At 44.2% G+C, this 25,996-nt stretch overlaps 1 protein-coding gene across 4 annotated transcripts; it reads right to left on the minus strand.

Moving 5' to 3' along the window:
- Positions 1 to 354: 354 nt before the first annotated feature.
- Positions 355 to 24,377, minus strand: CDC27 (cell division cycle 27). 4 transcript variants are annotated; one of them, XM_072356658.1, is made up of 19 exons: positions 24,106 to 24,377; positions 18,443 to 18,518; positions 16,906 to 17,053; positions 14,612 to 14,737; positions 13,823 to 13,920; positions 13,168 to 13,322; positions 12,841 to 13,055; positions 12,081 to 12,195; positions 9,443 to 9,558; positions 9,231 to 9,330; positions 8,362 to 8,569; positions 7,099 to 7,268; positions 6,311 to 6,463; positions 5,312 to 5,520; positions 4,984 to 5,101; positions 4,483 to 4,611; positions 3,515 to 3,589; positions 2,459 to 2,639; positions 355 to 1,758 (listed from the first exon to the last, which is right to left on the minus strand). In XM_072356658.1, the coding sequence occupies exons 1-19, from the start codon at positions 24,130 to 24,132 to the stop codon at positions 1,676 to 1,678; spliced, it is 2,502 nt and encodes an 833-aa protein (XP_072212759.1). In that variant the 5' UTR covers positions 24,133 to 24,377; the 3' UTR covers positions 355 to 1,675. The 4 variants fall into 4 exon arrangements, with proteins under 4 accessions (XP_072212759.1, XP_072212758.1, XP_072212761.1 ...); XM_072356657.1 differs by having other exon boundaries at positions 7,099 to 7,271; XM_072356660.1 differs by lacking the exon at positions 355 to 1,758 and having other exon boundaries at positions 2,501 to 2,575.
- Between the last annotated feature and the right edge of the window lie 1,619 nt (positions 24,378 to 25,996).

The raw sequence follows: 25,996 nt of genomic DNA on the forward strand, positions 1-25,996 counted from the left end.
CATTATTTCTGCTTAAAAAATGGGTTGGGAACCAAAGAGAAAGACTTCATGCTTGGGGGCAGCACAGATGCAGGCACTGCCTCCATCAATGGAAAGAGGGCATTCCTCACCTCTCAGGATCTTCACAGTGCTGGGGACATTCAGCTCACTTTGCTTATCCCCCCTGCTTCCCAAGAACACAAAGGCTGCACTTTGGGTTAATAAAGGTGTCCCTATGACTCACAACAGCGAGGAGCTGTGATGGGGCACAGTGCAAGACTGTGGTTTAATGCACAGCCACACAACCCCAAAGAGGAGAGAAGCCCTTCACAAGACAGCAACAAAAAGATCAAGGCTGACAACACCGAGTTATGTTGCTATGAAATTTATATCATTCCCAATTTATTATGCATAAATCGCTCTTTAAAACTGCTTTTATCATACACTTTCTTTATCATCACTGCATAAAGGGCACCAATTGTTGCTGCAAAACACTACAGAGAAAGGTCATTTTGGACTCAGTGTGGCACAGCTTTCTTCTCACAGAAACAGCCTCAGGGAGGAGGGAAGGGGTCTATAATCCTATAGAGAGAAAGCACTGCGAGGACCTTAAAGAACAGCTTAAAAAGAAAACAAACCCCAAACCGCAGAGAATTGCACACCTCTGCACTCTGCTTGGACCACACGTTACAAAAGTGGTTTAAAAAGGATCCGATCCGAGGCAATTATTACCTGATGCATTCGACTGTAAGGTTCTGATTTTGCATTAAGGCTTCCGCGGTCTTCCCTATGGATTGGTTCAGCAGCAGGCAGTCACTGCAGGGAAAGGGCTTGGTGGATCCACGTTAAGTCGTATCTGCATTTCTCTCTTGGTTTTGCCCCTTTATTAATGTTTATTCTCACACCGGGAAGAACAAATCAAGGGGTGTATGGAAAAAAAAAACAACAAATGGAGCAATGCACCGCTGACTTGTTTAACGTACAAAGTAAAGACATCTTAGAAACGAGGTGAATAAATTAAGTCTCGGTTAGAACATGAAAGCTCTCCGTGAAAGCTGTGATTCTGCACTGTGATTCTCTTGCTACGTTCCCATCCCTGCAGGTTTGCACTCTAAGAGGGACACGGGGTGCTGTTATGTGGTCTGACAGCCCCAGCCCTGAGCACGCGCGCTCTGTTTGTTCACTGGAGATGCTGCAGCTTTAAGGTCATTTACATTCCCTGGCATTTAAGTTACACTACATTATGCAAAAGTCTTTAACAGCATTTGTCAACACTGTCCTCAAAGAACTCGGAAATGAAGTTCAGCACTCTGCTCACCAAGAAAGAACCAAACTAAGACACACTTCTGGGAAAGGAACAAGACACCGCTTCATTAGTACTGCCCCCACATCTACTGGCTTCGTTACAGCAACCCGCAAGTCTCTCTTCCGTGATATTCTTTCCAGCAAAGGGGAGTCCAAAAGAAATACAACCCAGCATTTCCTCCTCATAAGAGCCAACAAGTCAGCCTCAGCAGCAGCCAAATATTGCACTGCCATTCATTCTGTGCACAGTCTGAGCGGTGAACTCATGGTGTCAGTGGAGAATTCATGACAATGCTGGCTCAGTGATGTGAAGACCCAGGACGCAAAGGAAGGGGAGAACACAACAGTACCAGTCACACACTCAAGCCCACATACTGGCTTTTTTTGGAGGTTAAAATTCATCGCTTTCAACTGCATGGAGCTGTGTGTCATCTGCATCCGTCATGCTGCTCTCTTGGGATTCGTCTGTGCCAACTAGGAGAAGGAAAGAAATGGAACACAAAAGTGGTCAAAACTTGACTGCAGCTCCTCCACAGCCAACTGCAGCACAGCAGCAACGCGTCGGTACCTCCTCAGCAACATGAAACTGAGTTCCTGCCTTCATCCCCCTCCCTCAAAAGGCTTCAGGAGCCATAAGGCCTTTTCCTTGCAATAAGCTGACCCCCCGCTAGCTTAATACAGCTGAAATAAATGCATTTAGAAAGGAACTGGGATCACAAAACACAAAAACTTGCAGTCTCCTTCACTTAACGGATGCTCGCTCCTGTTACCCACCACATCAGTGCACTGTGATTGTGATCACTCCACTTACGATCCAAATGTACATCTTTTATTTCAGTGATGTTTATAGGACAGATTAAGTCGTGGGGCTTCCCCCAACCCCCCACCCTCTGCTCCATCACTTGACTGTCACTGAGAAGTTCCAGTACTCTGTCTCCATCTTCTGGTGACTCAGCCCACAAAGTGCACCAGCCTTACATGCAGATTATGTGCAATTATATGTTGAGGTAATCCAACCTCAACAGCAAGGGGAAAGCCTGGCACGTCAGGAAGTGCAGCTCCCAGTATTGAAAGCACAGCGGGACAGGACCAGTAGCAATTAACGATATATACCCTAACAGCTTTTCCAGGTGAAGATTCAGGGATACAGAACATGCATATGCAAAATACAAACCTGATTCATAGGGATAACATTCACTGATTTGCTCTTCTTGAGTTATTGGTTCCTCATCATCTGGAAGGTAACGTTTATCAATAGCCTCTTTAATTTGGTTGTTGGCTCCTTTGGGATCTAAGTCCATCGCCCAGGAGAAATTCATTAGGGCCAAATGAGTTTGCCCCAGCTTTTTATAAACCTAAAATAAAAGCATGAAATGGTACATTTACAAGATGCTGCGTGAAAGGTTGGACAACAAACACAGTAAGCCACAGTTAACTAACACGTATAAGAAGCAGTAGATTCCAACATTACACAAGTCCAAAGGGAAACAGCAAAAGCGCGTAGAAAAAGTACATGGGTATTTCTGCCTAAGTGCCCACATTTAAATGAAGTGATCAAATGAAATTAGCAGCCGACAGATTCAAGAACATAAGGAAGTGGTTCTTCAGATGTAATTTAAGCCTTGGAACTCCTACAGCCTCATTAAAATTTCCCACTTCCCAAACTGATACAGAAGGATATCGCCTTCTGTGACCCTCTTGGGAAGGCCATCAGCTGAAACAGACATGGAGGAGAAAAAGCACTCCACAGATACTTACTCAACACTTCTGGTGCAACATTAATACATTTGAGCATGGTTCAACACTTTCACATCTCCAGGCCCAAATAACCAAACACAGCTGACTGATAGACAGCCTAGCCCTGAAAGCTGTTCTATCTACTGCAACCTCTTTTCAGTTAAAGATCTCAATAAAGATCTATTTCTTGCTTTCTAAAATGAATTCCTCCAAGTCAACAGATGTAAAAGAAGACAACAGGAGCCTGGGTTATCTTTTCTTGGGTGGTTATAAAAATAGTCTGAGGTTGCTCCAGTCTTTTAAGGCTGAAAGCTGTTACGTTGGAGAGCTGTGAGATTATATGCAGCCAGTCTTATTGAAGGCTCTGTGAATTTTTACGATGCTGCCCCAAATGTGAACAGCTTGGCAAGAGGCTTCAAGTTTCCTCATTAAGCAGACGTTTCTGCAATGAGGGAAAACAAAGTGCTTACAAACACAGTGAAATTTCACCTACCTTTCCTATTAAGAAGTAAACAAGAGACTCTTTGGGAACAATCTGTTTCAGTTCTTCAAGTTCTTGCAAAGCAGACTGAAAAGGAAGAAAAAAATAAGCACAATCTGGCAGCCAGCAGCCAGTTATTGCATTGCTGAACTGCAATTCAGTGCTGGTGCAAACCTTGCAACTTACATACAGCACACACCACAGCAAACAACAGTACAGTCTCATCAGAAGCATCTCAAGTTCCTTTTGCATTAGTTTCTCCTTTAAAGGCTATAGAATGTTATGGCCCCATTATTACAAGCACAGAATAAATACGCTGGGCTTTGGTCTCCTACAATAACATCTAACTTTTTTCTCCTGCTCACAGGTATGCTCTGCTTTTGACTTTTAAAAGCAATCCACAAGCAGGCACTTTGTTTGCTCCTTAACCCTAATCCTTCTTAATTTGATGGGTTAAGTTATGAATTAGCCAGAACATGTTTTGAGACTTTTCCCTTGCACGTGTACACATTTCTGAAGCAAGGTTTCAGAAGCCAGGCTACCAGCCTTGTTTCTGTTGGCCACAGAATGCAGGCCAGATGACAAGAGTCCCTGGCAGGACAGACTGTGGGAAGGTCCAAATCCACTTAAGAACAGGGTACAAATCAGCAGAGGGATCAGAACAAAACTCTATGGCCTCCCATTTTTTAACTGATGATACACAGCCTTTCATGTAGCAGGTTCTTATTGCTATAACCTGTTAGGACCCTTAAAAAGAACAAAACAAAACTGCTGTCTTCAGATTGTATGACAATAAAAACAACTTCAACCCATCTCCTGCTCTGTGAAGGTGGCACTTCTTGAAACAAATGCTTTATTAGCTGCTCTGCCTCAGGCTCTTCCTGCTTATGCTGCAAGCCTTAATGCTACCACTGCATCCCCATCCACTGCTGTAGCAACTGAAAGATAATTTAAGGTTGTCTACATGCATCAAATCTTACCTTGTATTTCTCATTTGCAAACAGTACAGAAGCTCTATGGAATTTGCATAGTGGGTTCTTGGGGTCAATGTTAATTGCTTTGTTTAGAGTATCCAAAGCCTTTTCAGATTTTTTCAGTGCGTGCTGGACCTGTAACAGAACAGGAATAAAATCTCAAAAGGGGAATAAAGTAAATTTAACTGGTAGATGTGCAGCTACGTTTACTTACAACCTGTTCCTACCAAGTCTTAAAGAAACCAAGCCTTCTCACTAGCAAGCTTATGCTATCAGGTTGAGTTAGCAAGTCATTTCAACACTGGCTAAAAGCAACTGGGGGGAGGGAGAAGAGGGTTTATTTTCTGACACAATCCCACGGTTATTCATTCATGCAATAAGATCCTCTAATAAGTCCTGTGAACTTTGTTTTGTTTGTTTTTGCACTTCAAGTTCAGGAAGGCTGCAGGTGAAGGGCAGAGGCAGATCAGAACATAACAAGGAGAGAGCTGAGTGCAATCTACTTACTACTCCAATGTGACACAGTAAGACTGAGCTCTGAGGATTGATATCAAGTGCTTTCTGGAAATGCATTTCTGCTAAACTGAATTTCTCCTGTTTGTAATAAATCATTCCCAACCCATACCTGCAAAAAGGAAAAACAGTTCCATTAATAAGAGTGCATCTTAAGTAAACTAATTGTCATCAGCAAAAATGAACTGGTAGAAGTGGCACATATTCAGAAATGACTCAATGACAGAAAATTCTCACAAAATTCCCAGCAGCATTTGCAGCTTATTCCTCCCAAAGGTGCTCCATATTGCATACAGCAGAAGGGGGATGAAGCAAGACTTACCATGCATTATAGTGCCTGGAGTTGACTCTGATTGCATTCCTAAAACAAGCTAGTGCTTTGTCTAGCTCTTCTGTTAACACAAATTCATGCCCCAAAAGGGTGTAGGCGTAAGCATAGTTTGGATCAACTTGAATGGCTCTCTGGAAGAACTTGATTGCAATGTCATGCTCTCGTTGCAAGCTGAAGCAGTTCCCTGCAGCACACCATGCCTAATAAAAACAGCATTCCAAGTTAGAAGTGTCATTTCACAACCTGCAGAATGACCAAGTTTGAGCTAAACAGACCTTCTGTCACTGATTTACGCAATTATGTCCCTTCCTACTAGATTATAAACAACAACAGTTTTAACAGTACTGACCACTTGCTTTACTAAGTCCTCCTTCCTCTAGTACAAGATAGTAGAATGACCTGAACAGGTTTCTCTCCAGCAGAAAATCCCAACAGACTCCACAGCTTTCTCCACTCTGTCAAGAGCAGATTAATATCCCCTCCACACACGTACACACTTATTACTGGGGCATATGTCAGCTTGCTTGCATGTCATGTGTATGCTATAATACCAGCTCAATGGACTTCAGCATAAAAATATTTTCAAGCAGTGTTGTTCAAGTTGTGCAGGAAATATAAATGCCAGTGAATTACAGCAGTTAGAAGGTGGTATAAGAAAAAACATCCCTTATCTTTACATGTGGGCATCAGTAGGAACAATTGATCAACCCATGATCTTCCTGGATTAACAATGCCAATACAGATTTAAATCACCATTAATAGATTAAAGGTTCACAGCCCGCCCCCTATAAGCTGATATTCTAATGCCAAGCAGCCATTTCAGGCATCATCAGCTCAACAGGCAATCCTGCCATCTCCCTCTCCAGTTTCACCTCATATTTCTCAAGTGAGAAGGAAATCCTAATCCAGCTCCAAACCAAGTTCTGTTCCCTGTCACTGACTGTGCCATATGCAGTTACTCATCTCACTGAGCACCACAGCATTTTGTACCTCTGGTGAGTTTTTATCCATGTCTGTTAAATCCTTTGAAAGAACTGAAAGAGCAACATCTTTCTGCAGATGCCACAGCGTAGTTGAATAGATCTCCATGCCTTCTACTCTGTAGTTTTCAATCCTCCTCACTTCTGAAAATATCCTTTCAGCCTAAGAAAGGAAATGAGAAATCAAACTTAACAGCAATTCCACCCACTCAAGCAGAGCACACAGATCAAAGTTAGAAGCCTCATATGTCCAGAATGAGAATTCTTTGCTACGCAAACATGAGGCAGAGCTACAAGTCCTGCTGTATTTTTATCTTCCCCTCCAAAGGAAATGACTACGCTCCAATACAGTCAGACCAAGCAGAACTCCAGCTGCCCTCCCTGCTTGTGACTCCTGCAGGAAACAAGCACACCAACTGTCAGGGCAACAGAGAGAAGGAGAGTTGAATGGCTGGATTCATCTTAGCTGCTCATTTCTGTTGTGAAGCAGTTTGCTATCACCTCAGCTGCAAAGGGAACCAGGTCATCAATGGGATCTGCAGTAACTAGATAAGGGGGGGGAGAAGAACACCTGGTTTTGGAACCTGAATTGTTTCAGTGATATTATTTACAGCACTGCAGTACAAACAGCTGCATCAGCACAACTGAGGGTGAAGATGGGGAGAAGCAAAGGAAGACTCCCAGGACTGGATGCAAGAGGAAGTAACTTCTGCATTAAAAGAAGTCTGAAGCACAACTCAACTTCAGGAAAGAATGACTGCTGACACAGACTCAAAACCAACCACAAGCAGTTCCTACCTGCATGTATTCTGCAAGTTCAAAGTAAGCTCTTCCAATCTGGCACAGCACCCAGCCAGTGTTGTAGTGGTGAGATGGCAAATGGCTTAAAATATTTATCGCTTCTTTGCAGTTGTACGAGCACAGGGCTAAATAACCTTTCCCCATGTCACGAAGAAGGCTCATCAAACCTTCTAGGAGAAAAATACAATAAGTAAAGATGGAAAAGAGACTGCTGAAATTCATTTACTTGAAACAGCTAATCCTCATAAGGTTTGCACTGTGGCACTGCTCCCAGTTTTGCATATGAATATCTTCTAAGAGTCCTTAAGCAGGCTTATCCACTCTTAATTCACAACACAACATTCTAAACAGCAGTGGAAGTCAGGTATTGACAGCTTCTCAAGCCAGCAACAGAACACTCAGGAACAGAGAAATGGTGACGCTCAGGAGAAGTGGATTTCTGCACTTACACCAACAACTCAAACTTATTTTTTTTAGGTCTCAGTTTCCACATGTCTGGTATCCATGGACACATCTTCTTGCTGCCTGGAAACTTTATGGAGCCAAAAGAGAGGAATTCAACAGCTTGTCTAGGATTTTCTGTCAAACTGGACAAAGACTTGTGCTTAAATGGGCAATAACAAGGGAGAATAGACAACACAGATCTAATTCTGAGGAAAGAGAATTGAATTACTCATAACTCCTTTGAATCAGTTTCCAGGGTTCCTGTCTGAAAACATCTTAAACACTCATAAGAACCAGAGTCAGATACGTTTGCTCACTGTCAGTTTTTTTCAGCCTATCATTTCATCCGTCCTCTGTTAGTTACATTGAGTTCAGTGTACTCCAACTATCTTGATAATTACAGAAAGGCAATAGCTGCAGGTTGACTGAAATGATACACATAACTAAAGCAATTTTCCCCTCCCTCTAAACTAGAGGGAGCTTATAAGCAGGAGGGAGAATGACTTTTCACACAGCAGACAGTGCTAGGACAAAGGGGAATGGCTTTAAACTAAGAGGGGAGAGATTAAGGCCAGATGTGAGGGGAAAATCTTTACCAGGGTGGTGAAGCCCTGACACTGCTGCCCATCCCTGGAGGTGTCCAAGGCCATGATGGGTTCTGGCCTGTGTTGCTGGGGGGCAGCCAGCCCACAGCAGAGGGTTGCATCTGGGTGAGCTTTGAGGTCCTCTCCTACACAACCATACTATGGTCCTATGATTGAAGACATACATCAACCAAGTTTGACCTTACTGAAGTCTGATAACATTCAAACAGACCTGCTGCTGCCTTCTGTAGCGTAAAAGCCTGGATCTGTGGTGTAACAGTAGATATTTTCCCTTCTGAAATGATGGAAGAGTCCAGTTTGGTAATTTCCAAGCTATCATTTATGTTTGGCTGAGTTATCCCTCCCTTATTTGTTTTGCTTTTTGTTTTCCTGTTTGCAATCTTAGGTGGAAACTTCATTTTTAGCTTTTTGCTATTTTCCTGCAAGCAAAAAGAACAAAAATCACATATACAAAAGAAATGAATTCAACTTAACGTGATTAACTTGCAAGTTCAGTAAGAATGCATTTATCCCTCTTCACAGCTTTCACAACAGTGCCCAGCTGTTTTACTTTTGAACTCAGTTACACAGACACCTCCTAACTCCACTGAATGCTTTGTTTTTTAACAGCAAACATTCACATACATTAACCACAGCCCACAAGCATTTGTGCTCTGAAGTCCTGCTCCACTGATTAAAGAACAGAAAACTGACAAGAAAAAAAGTACAGCTTGCTTTTAGAGAAGCAAAGCATCCAACTAAGACAATCCTGAAATAAACATATCCACACAACATAGCCTCTTGTCAAATGGGTTGGCAGCTAGCAGCACAACTGCACTTGTCATCCCAGTACACATCTTTGTTCTTGTTTATGATGACCTTCTTCCCACCCCTAGTGGAGCACTCTTGAGAACGAAAAGAAACATATGGCATCAAGACATGTTTCATACAGCCTGATTTTTCCTAAGTTCTGCTCATGATAGAGTTTAGGAACAAACTGCTATGATTGATGTGCAGATGGGGAAACTATGAGGCAGTGCAGTGGCGTGGGTAAGGAAAGCCTCTCAAGCTTGGGAAAAAAATAAAGCATGGATTCATTACCTTTGTTGTGGAGCTATCACTAGTAAAAAGGCGAGAGCTTCTTCGAGGCAGTGAGTTTGGTGGAGCAGCAATTGTTGGGCTCAATACCTGAGGTGTTGTACTGAAAACAAACAGCACATGAAAGCTAAAGGCTTTAGTTTCATTCTTTTGGAAACAAGAAGAAAATTGTTCTATTGTTGTTATAAAGCTCAAGTACTGAAGTACCCAACTACCTTGTCTGTGGACCAGAGCTCTGTGTTTGTGCAACGAGGATTGGAGTGACCTCCCGGCTATTTCCACTCTGGGAGAAGACTGATTTTGTTCCAGCCTGGCTGATCCTGGTGACTGCCTGCATAACACAAAGTTTCTACAGGTTTGTTATTATGTCATTAACAAGTCTCAGTTTCTATCAAAGCAAATCTCTTCTGCCTACTCAACTGTGCCCAGAGAAAAAGTATCATTTCCACAAAGGTTTCCCCCCCCCAGTTGTAAGGAGAACCCAAAGTGTTCCTCATTCTTTGCCTGAAAAGAATGCCTATAACAACTTCCCAAACCTCTACGTATGTTATTTAGAGGCATGAAATCTCCATCTAGTGGCAAGAAACTACATTAAGCATTTGTGCAAGAATAAAAGGGAATTAAAAAGTGTCACATTTTAAGCTCCTTATCTGCAGGGAGGAAGTCAAAAAACCAACCCAGCAGTCTCAGAATGAATTCCTGTATCACACTCACATCCAGAAGTCCCTCACCATTAACACCCCACAGTGGCTCTTACAGAACACCATCTAAACCTTAAGTCCCTTTAAGACTTTGGAAGAGTTTGCAGTGCCAGTTTAGCACATCAGTTCACAGCATAAATCGGTATCTCCAAGTATTGCTGCATGAGTCTTTGGGCCAGATATAAAAAGTGGTTTTGTTCAAATAGGCACCTGCATAATGCAGGATAGAAAAGAGACTTGCACTGAAGTGGACACAACAGCAAGGTGCTGCACATCAGCTAAGCAGTGCTTAGCGTCCACATGTACTTCTTTCTCACCTTTAATTCACCACAGTAATGAGCACAGAATGTGACCTAACTCAAAACACTGAATCTTCTGGCATCTTTTGCAAGCAAAGAGGCATGCTTTGATGCCTATCCTAGCACAGCTATTGCTTGGGGACTCAGCTGATGTAACATGACTGAATCTGACCCTAAGGAACAAGTTCACACAAATTAGTTGCCTGATGTACAGATTGCCTTTTTACAGAAGCCCATGTTCCACCTTTCTGCCCCCTCCAGAAACAACAACAGCACTATGGTGGTCATGTAGAAGAGATGCTTTTTAAGGCACCAGCAAACTGCAAGCAGGACCAACAAGCACAAGCAGCAACAGCTGATGGATTATCTAACTTGTAAAGGTTCTGTCCTTCCCTCTCTTCCCAATGCTTTGTTATCTGAGGACAGCTGAGGCAGTCAGCGTGCAAGCTTGCCCACTCAGACAGGAAGTCTTTGAATCAATCCTAATGTTTCATTCATTTACGTAGGTGTTTCCTAGGAAACTGCCGCCATTAAGTCATGCACATCCTAGCCACAGCCACACTACAGTGTTTGCAAACTTGGCCATTTGAAGTGAAAGTGGCCAAGTAATTCTTTACATTGGACAAAGCATGCATTGGAATTCTAAGCTACTTATTAAAATGTATTGTCTGTATTTAGGGACTAGCAGAGATCCACCTGGACAGAAAGTATTTGCAGAGACCAGTGAAATTCACACCAGGGGGCTCCTGTGCCACACATAACAAAGCAACAAAGGAGCAAGAAGGACTTGATTTCCTGAAGCCCTGCATCTACCATTCAGCACAACTGAGATGAAATACAGGGGAGCACCACAGCAAAAAGGCACATGCAACCTCTGAATTTAACAGGAATACATGGAAGTATCCTCAGGTTTTGTTTTTAGAAAGGAACAAACGGTTCCTCAACTGCCATCAACATTCCACTTCTCATTTGTCACTATGGCAACTACGACAATTTCTTACTAAGAAAAAGATGATTTGCAGTTTCTTCCAGACAAGGTTTAGAGTTCTCCTTTCAATTGGCTATCAGTCAGCTCAGACCAGCAGTAGTATTTTAACTAGGTCTGCTGTACTCTAGAATTCAGGAACCGTTTGCAAGCTGATGAAGCTTCTAGTATTATTTGAAGCTATGCCTGAAGATACCCACATTAAAGAAAGAAACTGAAGTAAAAACTTCAAGTTCTGACTGTTTTCGGACTCCAGCTTGCACAGAAGTTACAAATCCTTCATTAGTTCAGCTGTTATTATCTGTACATTCCTGCTGGGCTGCAGGAGGACAGAACTGATGGCATCTGCCCCAGGTTGTCCCTCAGCCCTGCCAAGCAACTCCAACAGGGCAGCCTGCAGATAAATGAGCATTTAGGGGCAAGACAGAGGGCTTGTTTTTACTAGGAAGAAAGGACACTTTGCCTGTATTTACAAAGCTTTGGGAAAATGAAAAAAAAATGTTTTGCAATCCAAAGGAAGTGACAGGATGAGTTGAAAACATTTACAACACTGTTTGAAATACAGCATTTTCTTCCTTGCTGCCTTATTTGCTCAGCTGAAAAGTTGTCAGCATTAATAAACTTTTTGTTGAGGCTCTGGGAACTGTGAAACTGTCATTACTCCAAAACTATTTTACAGCAAATTTCATTTCAACTGACACTTCTTAAAAGTCTAAAAAGTTTTGCCAGGGAAACAGCTGGCCAATTGCAGTGCAATCGAAGAACTCATTTACAGTGTGTTTGGCTTTAGTTCTTTCAATCTGCATAATGGGTTCTCCTTTTGAAGTACACACACAGAACAGCAATTGCATCCTGGAACACAAAGTACCTTCTTTGAAGGTGCTCCAGTGGATGGCACATCGATTACAGAAGAAGAGTTTGTGTAGTTTTGTAAATAGGATCCATCTCCAGGGCTTGGGGTTTCTAGTGGCAAAATTCCAAAGCTGAGAACAAAATGAAGAGCAAATATTTAAGTCCAAATATTAGGCCATGAGACTCAGACCAACTCTGTGACCAAAGCACAGACCCAGATAATCTGCTTCACTTCAGAAACACTCCGTTGATTTAGGTTTACCCCCCTAACCATCTTACAAATCTATTTCTCATCTGTTCTTAAACTTCAGGAATAACACAGAACTTTCTTTGCCTCCCTGCAAAAACAAGTAACCAATACAGATAATCCAAGTATTAACAGTTGTTTCTGTAACTAAAACAGCATATAGAAGATGCCTATATTTACACATCCTTTAGAAGACAATCACTTTTCAAGGAAAGCTCTAAGAGCAGCTTTCCATAATAGTTTAAAAGAACACATGCACTCTGAAATAAAGATTTCTCCAGTGTGAATGCAGCAATAAGAAACAGTGAATCAAGAGGTCTTCCCCATACTAATTATAAAATAACCAACTGCTTCTTTAAAGAACAGAAGAGATGAACGATAGGGCCAAGAGCAGTCAGTGAAGTCATTTTGCTTTTGCTTCTGTAGCACTGTTCATAATGCACTATCAGCAACTCTTGTGCTGCACAATGCAAACCAAACCCAGCAGAAGAGCAGCTATCTGTAGAAACAATCCATCTGAAAGTCTCACCTTGGAGTTAATGGGCTCAAAGCAGCAGGTCCTCCCAGTAAACTTCGCCCAGTTTTTGGTTTATTTTGAGCCTGTTTTGACAAGATAGCAGTTCCTGACCCAAGAGGGACAGCATCTGGTGAAATGACAGCTGAGTCAATGTAAGACATAGAGGAATCTGTGTTCAAGGAGGAGTATTTTGCATTAGAGGATTCTAGGTTGATCCTGTTCAACTCCTAAAAAAAAAAAAAAAAGAAAAAGCTTTTAGTTAACCATGCAGTGTAGCTTTAATTAGTATTTTAAAGTCAGCCTGGAAGGACTGCTTGAATAAAACAGAGCAAAACTCACAATTGTGTCTTGCGGTGTTTCCATCAGCACAGTCTCAGGCTGCCTGTGAGATATGTTGTGATTAGATACCAACGTTGTGCAAGTGTTAGGCAGACAGCTGCTGAAGTTCTGTAAAGATGTTAATTTAAATGTTTGGTCGGGGTCTGGTTTTTCACCTGTAAGATAGGAAGGAGATCTGAATGTTCTTCCTCTGTTTACATGCTGAAGATACAAGATGAATCAAGGAGCATGGAGGGACAGTGTACTTTAAGAAGAGTGCATTCCTATTTTGTTATCTTAAAAGCCCTAACACAAATCAGAAGTGTGTTTGTACTGTAAAACTCTGGGCAGTTTGATCATTCTATTCAACTGAGGTTACTCTCAGAAGCACAGTTTCTCAGGGTATCCTAACTGCAGGTACCAACACATGTGGGACTGGTAAATCCCAAATGTAAAAGTCACGAACATCAAATGAGACAGAAGCTCTGAATACGGGTAAAGCATTTAAAACCCATTATTACTCACAAAACCACTCCTGAGGAATTCTGATGGCATCTTCCTTACTAGGTTTGGAGTAAAAATGCATGTTGTTGTGCAGGGATGGCAAGTTGGAAAACAGAACTTAAGCAGCAATGTAGAAAGCATCTTCATTAGAAAGGCAGCTCTGCAGACCTACCTATTTCACACAGCGATTCAAAAGGGGACCAGAGGAAAGGATTTAAACTAAGGCTCTTTTGGTAACATTCTGATCCTTTGGCAAGCCGGTCTGTCTTGCTGCAAAAAGAACACAACCATTTATAAGGAAACTTCAGAACAGATCTTTTGTTTGAGATGCTCTCCAGGAGAAGAATTGAAAAACAAAAACACATTAAAGAGCCACAGTAACATCCCTCATTTTTTCAAGCTGCAGACAGAGCAATGTTGAGGTAATTGGCCTAGTTATGTACAGGTGGAGGCTTAACACAGTCCATGGAATAATTACTTAAGCACTGGTATGGTTTGAAAGGTTTCATTTTTAGAAAGGTGCTGTTCTTATTAACAGTTAACAAAACCTTATTCAAAACTTTTCATCCTTCACAGTTCAGAAACATTAAAGTGTAACACTGGGAGGCACTTTGAGAGCTTCTCTTCAGGAGAATTACAGACCCAAATTCACGCTTTAAGAACGTGACACTTAAATACATGTCGAGCATGCAAGAGAGGGGTCTGTTTTCAGGCACTCGTGCTCTGGGTAAAAGACAAACCATGCCTGCATTCCTAAGTTGGATGGTTTCCATAACTATCTGTCTGCATCTATCATTCCTTCACGCAGGCAGCATGGTCTGGCCCCAGAACTGACGCTGCTATACCCTGTGATGGCTGAATTTTTCCTTATTGTGGCTAACATTTGATTTGACCAAAACCCCACCACTACCACCACCCAGACCCTGAGCTTTTAAAGGCAAAGTGAACAAAGCAGTATTACCAGTAGACATGTCCCAGTAAGGAGAGCGTAAAGCACGCAGAGTCACCGAACTCCGTGACAATGTCATCATGGCTTTTCTGTTTATTCAACACTCCACCAGATAAGATCTGCTCTCCTTCTGCAAGCCTTTTTAAAAAACAAGAGGTTTAAAGGGGTTACAAGGCTCACAGCACTGGCAGTCCAGTGTTTTCACCCTGCTGCAAACAAAAACAGAAATCCACTGTCAGTGTTCACAAGTTTGAAACAGCGCACAAAACAGTTCCTGAAAATTAACACTAAATAATTGATTCCTCTTGCAATGTGGAGTACACAGTACTTGGGAGCCCAATATTTCCACTAGGGAAAAGAAAAACCCCATACCACTCCAAAACTAGCAGTGCATCGCAGAGCATGACTTCCCAAAAAGAGCCTGGTTTTAGGCAGTATGCTACAAGAGAAGCAGTCTTCCACTAGGATGATCAGAGGGCTGGAGCACCAATCCTACAAAGAAAGGTTGAGGGAACTGAGCTTGTTTAGCTTGGAGAAGGCACTGGGGAGACCTCATTGAGGCCTTCCAATACTTGAAGGGAGTGTATAAACAGGAGGGGGAACGGCTGTTTGTGAGGGTGGCAGTGACAGGACAAGGGGGAATGGTTTCAAACTGAGATGGGGAGGTTTAGGTTGGATGTTAAGAGGAAGTTTTTCACCCAGAGGATGGTGACGCACTGGAACAGGTTGCCCAAGGAGGCTGTGGATGCCCCATCCCTGCAGGCATTCAAGGCCAGGCTGGATGTGACTCTGGGCAGCCTGGGCTGCTGGTTGGTGACCCTGCACATAGCAAGGGCCATTCTATGATTCCAGGAGCTCCATTTTCGAAGGTGTCTTACTTAAAACACCACTCAGCTTGGCTTCGTTTCCCAGCTGTGAGGCTCTAGGCTCTCAGTTCATAAGATCCAACACAGGGATAAGGACACTTGGCATCTGAATGCCTTTGTTTCTTTCACCATCTCCTGCCTCCACATGCAATCACATTTGTTTGTGGATACTCCCAAGTGTAGGCCACTCCTCCAAGAAAATAAGGCACATTTCTATAAATGTAAGTGCCATTTATATTTAACATCTTCTGAAGAATCATGAAATCCCACCTACCTAACTGAAATCAGCTCAGAAAACGGTGTTGTACACATCCAGACTTTGTAAAAGCAAGGGAGAACAATCGGCTTCAGACTTATTCTATGGGGACCTTCCCAAGAAGAGCATTAATGTGATTTCCCTTTCAATAGAAGTAGCTTCAAAAGTGCTGAAACACTGTCAATGTGTCAATGAAATGCAACAAACCAAGATTTCTCTGCTACTCTTAGGAAATCAGATTTGCCTGCTAAAGAAAGCATCAAAGAAGAGCTTCTCCAAGAGACCTGTTTTGGTTACATGCTGTGGTTAGAATCATGACTATCACCAAAATAATCACATCACACTACATCAAACTACACATTTCACCACCCACTGAAGAAATTAACCTTTTTCTTCCAGGTAATTGAAAGAGGGACTCAAAATGGGAGGAAACCCACACCCCAAACCCTGGAATACAAACAAGCTGTCATGTACAAAAAACACACTTTATGTTTTGCAAAGAACACTGCAGTATTAAGAGGTCCTTCAGCCAAAGTTTCTCCCTCCTCTGGTGCCTTATTCTCTCCATTCTGCACCTCAGTCAGATACCGTTTCCCACGCTGGAGCTGCCATAGCCCTGAAGGTCTACACAGAGGCAGAATACCCTCACTAACAAACTCTCTGGGCATTAGGGGCTATAGCTTGAGCTACCTCAATGGGATGGAATCTGGCCATTTTGCTTGCTTGTTTTCAGAAGAGATTTTTTTGTCTGCCATCTTCTCCCCCACATCCACATCCAGCATTAACTGGGTAACAGAAGCAAGCTTACTGTTTGAGGGAAGTGGCCTGCCCATTAAATCCATACAGGAAACACTTAATGAAATAAGCCAGAGCATCAGAGAAACACAAAAGCAAAACAAACACTTCCCAGCCTGGTCTGCTTGAGCAACCTCAGCAACCAGCCCTCTATCCCCTCCCCTTGAAAACTCCTTTGCAAGTTATTCAAGACCTTCTGGAGGTTTCTGCAATATGGGCTATTGCTCATTAGGTCCACATCTGAAAGCAAAATGAATTGAATTTAAACTTATCTTTGGAGTTGAAGGGTCAGTGAATCATTAAATCACACACTCTGACAACTATGAAGGAGAAATTAAAAGGAAAAATGCATTTGTAACTCTGGAACAGAACACAGAGGGTTCACTTACTTGCTGAGGTCAACACAACATTTTGCAAGCAGGTATTTACACTGCGGAGTAGTACAGCTGTGTCCCTTTAGGAGCCTGTATGCTTTATATGCCTTTCCTGAGCGGTAGTAACACGTTGCCAGCAAAAACAGTGCTTCTTCTGAATGTACTAAGAGAAATAAAATGACAACTATCAGTTGGTAGTTTACCACTTTCATACAGGGAACTGGTGGAAGCAGAACAGAGTCGGGAACCAGATACAAGAAAGGAAGTACTAACATTAGCCAAATTAATTACCCACTGAAGTGTATTTCTTTATTTGTCAGCATATAACCAGCTTCCACATGCTGCTTTCTTGCATAGTCATACCAACTCCACATCTATTGTTGTAAGAGAACTTTGATCCTTCTGGCTACCCAATTTAAACAAGCATTAGCCAGCTGCTGTTGAAATAACAGCAAGCCAAGCAGAGCTGTTGCTTCTAGTAGAGCAGAAGTGCTTTAACTGCCCACACCAAGTTTGGGCTCTGAGCATTACCAGCAAATACCCACCAGTAACACCCAGCAAAGGGTTGAGCTGTGCGTGAATAGCACAACCATGGCTGTCAGGAAGAGCTTCCCCTAAGGAAAACCAACTCCAGCTTAAGCAGCCTAACTAATGGTTCTAATCCTAATTACAGGATTGAACTTTCTCTACTTGCAGTGTCACTTCTGCTGCTTTCCTACTCTGTCTTTTGATGTGACTTAAACAGATTTTTATGGCCATTAAAATAGATCACTTACCTGTCCTCCAACATTAAATCTTGTCCTCTTCATTGCCTCTAATTATTTAATCATGACTTACGAGTTACCATTTAGATGCTTTATTTGCCTCACAGTAGGCACAAACTCTCCTCTAAATCTTCTTCCTAAAGCTGAGTTGTTACAGGTTTCTAAATTCTGAAAGAACTAGCCAAGCTTCAGGAGAAAACAATCTCTATCAGAGCAGAAAGCTGGAGTGATCGAGACATGATACCATTTTCTATTACAGAAACTAGAATTGTTTAGGATGAATCATGTCTGCTTCCACACTTCTTCCACTGCAGAGCTGTATTACGTACTGCCCTGAGAATGCTCTATTCAAAGAGCTGGAGCTGGCATCCAGGTTTAAAAGGCTGAGGTCAGACTTGCTGATTGTACTTGCACTTGCAGTATAAAGGACAGAGCAGCTAATCCCTCGAGTAACTTTGAAACCTTGCTGTATAATTGTCAACTGAAACTCAAAACGCCAGAGAACACACATTTGTGAGACAGCAGCAAGCACTGCCATGCTGTGATGTTAACTTGAGCAGTAGGTTATGGCTGTGTGAAGTATCTGTGTATCCTCACTACTCATTCCCTCTCTTTAGGAGATTGAGCTCTATCTTTGTTCACTACTAAGCCACGAAAGCATTACATGTCAAAGAAAGGCACCATCTATGAAGGCAATTCTCTCAAATTCTCTTACCAAAGGTTCAAAAATCTTAAATCAACACTGAAGAAACATCACATTCATATTCACAAAGCACATCAGTACATACCTTCTGCATATAACCTTTCTGCGAGGAACACTGCATCGCGGTAAGCATAGTGGTTAAGTGCTTGCCATATAGCAGCCTACAAGACAAGAAAACAAAGTGTCTGTATTTAGAGAGAAATTTAAGAATGCAGAACTCATTAGCTTTTACTGTCAGGAGGTACAGCTCAGCTTTGTTTTAATGGAGTCATAAAGTATGCAGCCTTTAGTTACTTCAGCTATTAGCGGCAAGGAGATTGAAAAGGAGACAACCACCTCAGCACTGATAGCACAACCCAACCTAAGAACACAGCTGCTTCTCACTAGTTACCATATACAACCATCTACAAGTCTACCAGAACACAACTCCACCCGCTACAGTTTTAGCCTTGTGTCTAAGGGAGCACGGATTACTGCAGACCAAATAATACAACCAGAAAGAATAAAGCCAGCCTCCAACTTTCTAGCACAGCACCATTCTGCTCTTGGCCTAAGGAAGAGGAAAGGAGGAAAAAAATAATCAAAGGAGCCCAACCCATTTTAATGCATCGTGCATAAACCCATTTAAACCATCTCACCTCGAGGCACGACAAACTGAAAACCAAGAGGACTAGGAATCCTGTCGGGATGTGAGGCTGTCAATACAAACCTGCTGTTGGTTAAGCATATGAAATGTTCAGTGCTCTCCTTGACGTTGGCTGGAGCAACCCACTGCTTTTTGCTGCCATCTGGTTTGGGTCCTTGCTCACCAGCCACCACTTTACTATCACACAGGAACATGTGCAATGCAGTGAGTTGGACAAACAGATCCACACAGACACATGAAGGTTATTTAACTTCTGCATTTTGCTCATGTATGTAGACTTGGTCAAACACAGGTATCTGCTTGAGGGTACTAATATTCCTTTTTCACAAACACCAAAACTTGGTGCATGAAGCTGATCGTATTCAACCTTTAAGGATGACATTACTGAAGTGCAATGCAAATCAAATGCAGATACAGGCACACAAACTCTGTGCACCACTGGAATAGCAGCCATAATTACTTGCACTGCATTGCTATCAGCTGAGCTATAAGCAGAGCTGTCCACCAAGAGGATGGAGAGGGGCTGGAGTTCATCAGCTTCGTTACACCACCCAGATGATTTTCTTCAGATCAGATGAAAATACCTTCAGGGAAAGGGTGGGGAGGAAAAAAGAGTCCCTCATAACACCTGCTTGGTCCTTCTTCCCATCACTACCAGCTGTGGTCCATGTGCTATCAGGGTATCAGGTAAGACAGGCTGGTACCAGGACTGCAGCTCCAGCTCCAAAGCAGCTTCCCACAGTCCAAACTGCCATTTTGCAGCAGTTTTGTTATTACTGAACCAAACAAGAGCTAAACGTATGAACTCAAGGCTCTGTGGTCTAATACTTCTATATTTATATGCAACTGCAAACATGAACAGAACTTAGATCCCAATACCACAGACATTCAAAACTAAGATTCAACTCTCAGAGAGAAAGAAATAATGAATGCTGTCTCCAGTAAGAGATAAGTGCCAGTTTCACATTTTTCCCCCCAAACATCACCAACAGTTACACGGACCATATGCTGCTTCTTCCAACACAAACTTGACAAACTCAGGGTGTGAAAAAAATGTGCGAGTTCTCCTCCAGGGAAGCCTACACAGTCTTTGTGAATAGCACACACCAGAGTTCCCAATCACTATATAGATATTTTACACATCACCTCTGCAGAGGTATTTTCTCTTTGGTCCCAGCTGTACACTTAAAACAACAGGTATTTTAAGCCTGTGTTAAAATAATTAATTCTCTGCAAATAATAATGCAAAGATGTTATTTCTCTCCAGCTGTACTCCACGCTTCAGATAACTTCAGCCACGGTGTCTGCATGAGCAATTACTGTTTTTACCTTGAAAAGCTCCAAGGCTGCGCATTGCTTTGCCCCCCAGGTAGTGTTGTATGAGAAGTACCGAACAGAAGGAGGGTGTTAAAATCTTTCAGACTAAATCCAGGTTAGGGCAGCTCAAGGTCTCCTCCTTCTTCCTCCTGCTCTCCAAAGCAGCTCTTCCTTCAGCGAACCACAAGTGGGATTTAGATCAACCTACCCAACAAGCGCTGTCCTGGAGTTAAAAGCACCATCTCAGCACACATACAAAACAAAGGCATGGGGGTAATGGTGACAAAAAAACAATAACAAAAATCAGTATCATCTGCCTTCCCAAACAAGAGCAAGATGCCAGAAGATCTTGCCAAAGGCTGAGAGGGGACCCAAGTCATTCTTGGCTAAATCACAGCCATGTTAGACAAGGTTTGCTACACACTGGCTCAGAGAACAAGCCTTGATGAGCAGAGTCCCACTGAACGCAAAAAGCCAGCTGGCAGAATCCCTCTTATGTAATAATAGTCATTTTGCAACTAAAAAGGTGCAAGTTGGAGTTGCGCCTTCAATAGGCTGATTCTGACAGCTGGATCTTCACATGTGCTGCCTATGGGGGTGGGGAGGAGGGAAGAAGGTGGTAGGGATCAACCACACCAGTGCAGAACTGATGTTCTACAGGTATAGCACAAGATAAAGCTCTAGCTTAGACAAACTACCAACAAAGAGTATTGCTGCTGCATCCTTTAGGAAGCAAGTTTGGGGCTGGAGCATCACTGTCTCTATAGAGAAGTGCTTTCCTTTTTTCTAGCAGAGGATCAATGCATCCACAATCGTGCAAGTCTTACCAGAAGAATGGATTGAAGCAAAAACACTCTGGGGGCATTTATCCAATAAAAACTACTTAATCCTGCAATGCTTTGGGGCAGGACAACCCAGTCTTACTTTCTTCTGTGCAGTAGTGATTAAATTTTACATGCACTGCACCCACCAGGACCCAAAGCAGTCATCTCCTCGAGGGTGTGAACAGCTGAGGCACTGTGGCTGCCATGTCTGCTCTCTGAGCAGCAAACAAATACAGACAAGGAGGGAAGCTTCAAGTGCTGCAGAGTTTTACCATACCTCCAGAAGAGGACAAGTCTCCAGGCTCTCATCATCCAGCCTCCTGAATATACACATCCATTTGTAAATGCAGAGCAAACAGGGAATTCCAAAACTACCACACTAAGGCAAAGCATCCTGAGAGTCAAAAGCAAGCAAATAAAAGCCAATTCACACACATCTATCCTCAACCTAGAAGATCCTGTGCACCATCCAAATGTCTAAACCCCAAACCTCAAAGGATAAGCCCACACTTCTGACAGTTACACAGCCTTGGGAATTACTTTTCAAGCTTAACAATGTTGTGACGTACTAAAGCAATCACTTTCTAGCGCATTTTAACATTTGTTCAAGGTGAGGAGAGGGGAAGAGAGTTTCCAGTGACAGACTCCACTATATTTGCTAGCTACAGAGGCTCTGGTAAGTAATCAGACACTTATTGGTACTGCATGCTTCCAGCCATGGCAGCAGCCTTGGAGTTCAAGCATCATTCATGTGGTTCACAGCAGATGATCACCTTGAAAAGCTGAATTCCAAGGAAAGCCTTCACTTTATTTCCATGATGTTTTTCAGAACTATTTGGAAGGCATCCAAATGTACACAAGATACAAGGCCTTACATCTGAGCTGAAGAGCTTTAAGCTGACCACATCAAGAAGTATGACGGTGGTCTGTTGTCTACATAAAATGCATAAAAGTACCAGAGGTCGTGACATTTAATGAGCCAAAAGAAATCTAACCAGTCACCTTGATGTCTTTTAGGACGTTACTTAGTATCTAATTAAAAGATTACACCTTTAAGGCAACATAGAAGCAGAGATTTCCAGCATTTATCTGTCAGACTTTGTGTATCTCGACTACAAAGATGAGTTTGCTTTGGAATATCAGCCTTGTAGACATCTGAGGAGCTGATGATAAAATGACAAACAGGACATCTCTGCAGTTACAAAAATGAGAAGTAGTGCCTACTTTTTTCGAGCATAGTATAAAAAAAAGTACAAACAAATAGAAAATCAGACATAAATGCACGGAATCCAGCTAAAACAGGAACTCAAAAGCACAGTTTAACTTCATTTAAGCTGCGTACTGCAAAATGGAGTCTGATGATTGGAGACACAGTGTCAGTGCAAAAAGAAGCATGAGCTGATACAGAAAGCTTCTGCAGCACAGAGCTCACAGCTGGGGCCTGCAGCAGCAGATCCAGGCAGAACCAAATGCCAACCTTAATCTGGATGGTTGCACTGGCAACTTTTCTACCTTAAAAACCAACAGTACAGCCAAGGCCACAACAAGTAACAAATCCTAAACTTATCAGCATTGCTGTAAGCAGAGAACAACAGCAGAATTGCTAACTAAAATGTTATTTGGCATGTGAAAAATCTAAATAGGGACATTCAATATAGCAAAGCCCTACCAAAACTTTCAAGCAGATGAAAGCTTGATAACAGCATTAGGCAGGTCTTTATCATGCATTTCTACCACGGAACTCTCAGAACAGCAAATACTTCCCTCTTGCTTAGCCTAATTAGCAGAGTAGTGGAAATGTTAAGTATTGTTTCCTGCCATTCCCTCTGAAATGCATTCTTGCTTCCTTTTCTAACACAATCCCTCATTTTTCCTAGAAGACCCAGTTGCTAAAAAAACAACACCACAAATACAAAGGTTGCAGCAGTGCACGGGTAAGACCACTGGAGACCCAACAGCCAAAGTTATTCCTACCAACACATTGTCCTGCACTCCGAGCGGAGCAATAGAACAGCAGCATCACAAACACAAGGCCCTGCTCTATGAGAGCACCATGGCTGCCACCATCTCACACAAGCAAGGTCAGGTCAGCAGGGTGGTGGTCTTCAACAGAAGTCCTTCCTCTCCTCATCCTCTTTTCTTTAAAGAGGGAACCAAAGCCAGGCTCTTCAACAAGCTTGTTACAGAAAAGCACTTCTGTACCAAGATGCTTACAGCTCCAAACATAACAAGGAAAATAAATGCACTGAGAAGCTAAAAATAAAAAGAGAACATGAATGGGATTATGATACTGTTAGGAGAAAATTACACAGTTAAGAGAAATGCACATAAGGGAAAAGGTAGGAAGAAGCAGCCAACTCCTATCCTGTAAATCATGCCTTTGCAATGGGATGACTGATAACGAGCAGGAAGGTAGGACACCAAGTATGGCAGAAAAGCACGATTATGTTCTTTTCTCTCCCAGAGCAGAGCCACAAACTCTCGGGCAGCACGGCACCTCCACAGCAACTCCTAGGGAACAAGGCACGTCCTTCGCTGGCGCAACACGTAGGGAGCCGAGCACGTTTCGAAATGAGACAGCAGCAAAGAGGTGAGCGGGAGGGTTCAACAGGTCTCCCCGGGGAGCTGCGGGGGAGCAGAACGGCCCCGTGCCGCCTGCAGAGCGGCGGGGAGGCCGCCAGCCCCGGGCCGGGGGAGCCCAGAAGGGTGAGGGGGTGGTCGGTGAGGCGCAGGGGGCTGCCCAGGGCCTCCGGGAGGGGCCACAGAGCTGCCACAGGGCCCCGCTACCGAGGAACGGACACCGAGAGCTGCCCCCGCGAGCGGCCCGAGCGGAGAGGGCCCTCCCTCGGCCTCCGGAGACGGCCCTACGAAGCGGGCGGCGCCGCTCCGAGCTAGGCCGGGTCCAGGCCTCGGGGCCTGAGCGCGGCGGCCGCCCGAGCCCGTCCGCCCGGGGGTCGGTACCTGGACGGGTTCCTGTAGCACCGTCATCCTGCTCTCTTCGGCCTCCTCCGCCTCCTGCTCCTCCTCCTCGCCAAGCCCGGAGCGGGGCGGCCCCGGCCCCGCCTCAGTGCGTGTCCCGGCGGCGGCGCGGTGCGGCCCGGCCCCCGCTCATTTAAACTCGCAGCGACCGTTACCGGGGCAGGCGGCGGGGAGGGAAGGAACGAGGTGGGCCAAGCGCCGAGTCCGCCCGAAGCCGCCGGCGGAAATAGCCGAACCCACTGCCGGAAACACCCGAAGCGTCGGGCGGAAAGAGCCGAACGCTGACGGAAAACAGCTGGGAAAGCCCTCTCGTCAGCCGAACGGAAGCGCCTCAGCCGGCGGAGACGCCCGAGTGAGGACGGAGAGAGCCGAGCGCTGAGGCGGGGCGGCGGGCGGTGTTGCCCCTCACGGTGGCGGCCGCTTGGGGCCCTGAGCTCATGAGCGGCCCTGGAAACACCTTTGTACCATCACGAAGTAATAAGTAATTGCATTTTGTCTTTGTTTTTCGTTGTTTTTTAACCAAAAGATGGGACTTCGGGGCTACTCAGGAAGCCTCAGCGGCCCTCGGTGGTGGGTGAGGGGCCTGGGTCTCCTCCCACAGAGCACAGAGGGGGCCGGCCCACACCTCTGTGGTAAATCCATCCGTGTTATCTGCCGTAAAACCATAAAAAGTCGTTCCGTAACGACCCACAGATCATTAACCGAAGCTCTCCGGGTTTTTGGGGTGTTTTTTTTTTTTGAGGGGGGGTCAAGTTTTAAAGGTTGGAGCTTTGATTATGGAGAGTTTTTCTTGCCTCCATGGAAATCCTCACAGTGCGAGACCTGTGACAAAGAACCACAGTGCTCATCCAGTTCCAACCCCTGCTATGTGCAGGTCACCAACCAGCAGCTCAGAGCCACAACCAGTCTGGCCTTGAATGCCTGCAGGGATGGGGCATCCACAGCCTCCTTTGGGCAACCCGTTCCAGTGCCCCCATCCAGGTCAGCAATGAACGGACTGAGCAGGACAGACCCAGCACCGACCCCTGTGGAGCACAACTGCTGACCAGCCGCCATCTGGACTCACCACCTGCACCTGTCCCTGGGATGGACACCTGGCTCCCAACCGGGTTGCTTTCATAGTGTCATAGAAAACCCCATAAGGATCATTGAGTTCAACTGCTGAGCCGTTTTGCCCCAGAAGCAGCAGAACCTTCCCATAAGTGATGGTGGAATGTGCATACGTGAGTGTGCGTGCGTCAGGAGCCCGCTCTGTTATCATCATCCTCACCCCAATCTCTGCCCCTCTGCGTGCTGAGAGCTCCTGGGGTGGAAGCTCCGTCTGCCTCCTGTTGCACACAGGCTTCTCCTGACACCCAGGCCATCTTTGGTATGAACCTCTGCCTTATCGCAGGCTGAGGAGATACAGCAACAGGCTCTCCCTAAAGTGGGAGGTTATTTTTCTTACATCTTGGAATCTCCTGGGCTCCCAGTGAAGTGTTTGAACTGTGAGAGGGCAACAGCCTGAACTCTTGGCTTGGGACATCTGCAGGGTCAGCTGTAGCCATGCAGTTCTGTGTATGAGGACAGTGGATGCTCTGTGTAAATGCCCGTGGGACTGAAGCCACCCCTCAGCATCCCAAGCTCAATGCAGGGGTCCAGGCAGGGAGCTGCACAGAGGAGTACAGCTGTGCAGAATAGAGGTATGTGCTGCGCCTGTCTGAGCATATCATTCCAACCTGCTCTGTCTGAATCTACTTCTCATTGCCCTGGAGAGACAGAGCAGATCCCCAGAGCACAGCATGGCTGATGATCCCCGGGGGCTGCTGCAGAAGCTGGAGTTATCAGCCCTTGCATTCTTCTGGAGTCCTCCCTGTCCTTTTCCATTGCTCTC

This window comes from Excalfactoria chinensis, chromosome 24, assembly GCF_039878825.1.
Source record: "Excalfactoria chinensis isolate bCotChi1 chromosome 24, bCotChi1.hap2, whole genome shotgun sequence".
Lineage (NCBI taxonomy): Eukaryota > Metazoa > Chordata > Aves > Galliformes > Phasianidae > Excalfactoria > Excalfactoria chinensis.

Excerpts from the sequence above, each read along its gene's own strand:
- CDC27 (XM_072356657.1), bottom strand. The coding sequence starts at position 24,132 with ATGACGGTGCTACAGGAACCCGTCCAG. Across the intron at positions 14,738-16,905 it reads TGTTGTGTTGACCTCAGCAA|GCTTGCAGAAGGAGAGCAGA; the intron begins GTAAGTGAACCC and ends TTTTTTAAAAAG. Across the intron at positions 7,272-8,361 it reads GCTACAGAAGGCAGCAGCAG|AAGGTTTGATGAGCCTTCTT; the intron begins GTCTGTTTGAAT and ends TTTTTCTCCTAG.